Raw genomic sequence first — 3311 nt, forward strand, 5'->3', positions numbered from 1 at the left:
TTTAATTTCTATAAACATTTAAATTTAAATATAAATGAATGATACAAAACATAAAATGACTTTTTAATCTGATATTGATTTGATTAACATATTAATAAATATGAAATGAAACAATAATAAACATATGATATTGAAACAGGATAATACTATTTCAAAACAAACTATAAAATTCAAAGAATAAAATATGAAATAATAATAAAGAATAACAAACAAATCAATAACAATAAATGAAATGAACAACAATATTGGAAATTAAGAAATACTAACAAAACAACATTTATTGAATGAAATTTAAAATGTTTTAATTCTCTTTCTTCTCTATCTTTAACAAATGTTAAAAATAAACAAGAATTGTTTCATTTATTTAATACAAATTCAATACAACAAGATAATGTTTATACAATAATTCAGATGTTTAATGTTTTTGTAATTATATCATAAACAACAAAAAATAAATGAATATGAAAATAGAAAAACATCATATTTTTTAAAATAAGAAATAAACAGAATAAACATAAACATAAGAAATAACAATAAAATTGATAAAAATAAAATCAAATAAATAATAAATAATAAATCATTATCACTAAATAATCAACAATGAATAAAATATTTAATTTATATTCTTTTCATTTAATTTGAATAAATAAACAACATAAAATAATCAAAAATATTAATTCTTTTATAACATGAATTATAAAATCTCCAATTTTCAATTATTATTCATTTTCATAATCTTTCATCAATATTCTTTTATTCTTCTTATTGTTTCTATTCTTTATTCATTTATTATTATTTTATCATCGTGAAACTCTCTATTTAACATATTCTTTATTTTTATATTGATTATACTATCTAATTGAATTATTGTAATTATTTTTATATTGTTTGAATTTCTTTTTTTACTTTATTTGTTTGAAAACAAATTATTCATAACTATAATATTAATTAATGAAAAAATATTATTATTTCATTATCAATATTTATAGTTTCTATATACTTTATTATATCTTCAATGAATTTCTTTGTATAAACTCTTGGATTTATTGGATTATTATTTATATATAGATATTGAAAAAAGAGAATTTAGAATGAAATAATAAAGAAAAACAATAAACAATTTATAAATAAGTAAAAAATATAATTATACAATAGAAATCATCTATTACTGCTTGTTGCTTCAAAAAAATCAACTATATAGAAAATGGACAAAGGATTAGTTTACTAGAAAATAAAAAATGGAAGAAACAGAAACAATAGAAAAATAAAGAAAAAAAATGTTTTTTTTCTAACATTTTGTTTTTCATAAAAAAAGAAAAAAGAAAAGAAATGAACTTAAAAAAATAACAAATGACTGAACAACAAAGAAGTCGTTTCTCAGTAAAAAAACAAGAGGCAGTAAGAAAACATCGAGAAGAAACAGTTGATAGTGTTATTGATACATATGCACAATTAATAGAAAATATTGATCAAAAGAATGAAGAAAACACAGTCAAACAACCAAATAAGAAAGAGGATAATGAAAAGAAAGAAAAGAAGAAATTAAGTGTTGATCCAAAAAGAATAGATTCAATCTTTGATAAACTTAAAGAGGTTAATGGTCATAATAATGATACTAATAGTGAAGATAAACTAACATCTCAAGACTTAGCAACTAATATAGCTATGAGTTATGTTCAAAATGAATATGACATTGATATCAACCATCCTCAAAGTGAATTAACAAAAAGTAAAATCGAACCTAATACATTTAAAAGTTCTTTAAAACGATTTTCTTATTGTCCTGTTCTTTTCAGTAACAATGACGAAAATATAAAAGAAATAAAAGAAGAATTTAACGTTGGAGTTGACAATATCTTAGATTCTTATATTGACATTAATAACAACCAACCTCAACAAGAAGAAAAAGAAAATCAACAAAATCCTACATTAACTGCTCCATCAATTCTTTCTCAAGACTTTCATAAAAAAGAAACTTTATATAATAAAGTAGAAATACCTTATTTACTTGAAGATAATAAAACAAGTAAAACCAAATCATTTGAAGAAATGATTAATCATTATCCAATTGAATTACCAAATGAACCTAAGTCATTAATACATAATGATAATAAAAGCGATAATGAAGAAGAAAAATTAATACCAAACCCATCATTAATAAAAACAAAAGAAACAAAAGAAGAATTACTCAACAAAAGCGACTCAATAAATAACAATGAATTAGATACAAATGAAAAACAAGAAAGTAAAATGGTTGATGTTATTGTAAATTGGCATCGTAAAAAACCAAATAAAGAATTTCAAGAAGAATGGGAACAAGAAAAATATAACTTAAAAAGTTTTAATCTCGAAGATACGATTAGTGATAAAATTGTTGATGAAAATGAGTTATCAAAATTGGAATTAAAACGATTTAATACTCAACCAATTGATGTAAGTTCAATTATTAGTCCAAAGAAAAGTAATGGAACAATAAACAATACACAAGAAATGATTGAAGATGAATTAGATAAAAAACATATTGAAAAATTAACAGAAGAAACAAAACGATTAACAACAACATCTAATGAAAATGAAGAAGATTTTACTAAATATTTAATACAATATCAAGGAAAACCATCTATTTTTCAAGGAAGAAAAGGAAATGAAGGTATTTCTGAAGTCAAAGAAGAATTTAAAGTAGGAATTGATAATATTTTAGATTCATACATTGATCTGAATAATAACACTACTCAACAAGAAGAAAAACTAGAGGAATTAAACCATTTAGACCTTCAAAAAAGTTGTTTAGATAAAGAAGAAAATGAAAAAATAATAAGTCAAGAAGAAAACGGAAATGAAAATGGAAATGACAAAACACGTAAAGAAAATGATGATCTTCAAAAAAGTTCAGTTATTGACTTACATCTTCTTGGAAATGGAACTCCATTATTTATTAAAGTAAATTTAAACATTGATTTAAAAGAAAATATTGAAGAACAAGAAAAGAAAAGAACATTACTTCAATTAACAACAAACCAAATGAAAAAAGCAGTTGTTGAAAAATTAAAAAAAGAAAGTATTAAAAAATTAGAAAATTCAGGACTTGATAATGAAGAAATAAATAAAAAAGTAAATCTTTGTGTTCAAGTTGCTGAAAAAGAATGGGATGATGCTGTTGTAAGACTTGGTCAAAAAACTGCGATCTTTTCACCTGTAAAGAAAAATTGAATGATTTTTTTATTTTTCTTTATATTTAAAGAAAGAAGAAAAAATAAAAATAAATAATAACAAAAAAGCAGTTAATTTATTTCTTACCAATTTTCTTGCCT

General features: G+C 21.1%; 1 protein-coding gene across 1 annotated transcript; it reads left to right on the forward strand.

Moving 5' to 3' along the window:
- Positions 1–1350: 1350 nt before the first annotated feature.
- Positions 1351–3210, forward strand: ENU1_152460 (hypothetical protein; the record flags this gene model as incomplete). Its single annotated transcript, XM_008860633.1, has 1 exon — positions 1351–3210. One exon carries the CDS (start codon positions 1351–1353, stop codon positions 3208–3210), a length of 1860 nt encoding a protein of 619 aa, XP_008858855.1.
- Between the last annotated feature and the right edge of the window lie 101 nt (positions 3211–3311).

This window comes from Entamoeba nuttalli (assembly GCF_000257125.1).
Source record: "Entamoeba nuttalli P19 unplaced genomic scaffold asmbl_6350, whole genome shotgun sequence".
Classification (NCBI taxonomy): Eukaryota; Evosea; order Mastigamoebida; family Endamoebidae; genus Entamoeba; species Entamoeba nuttalli.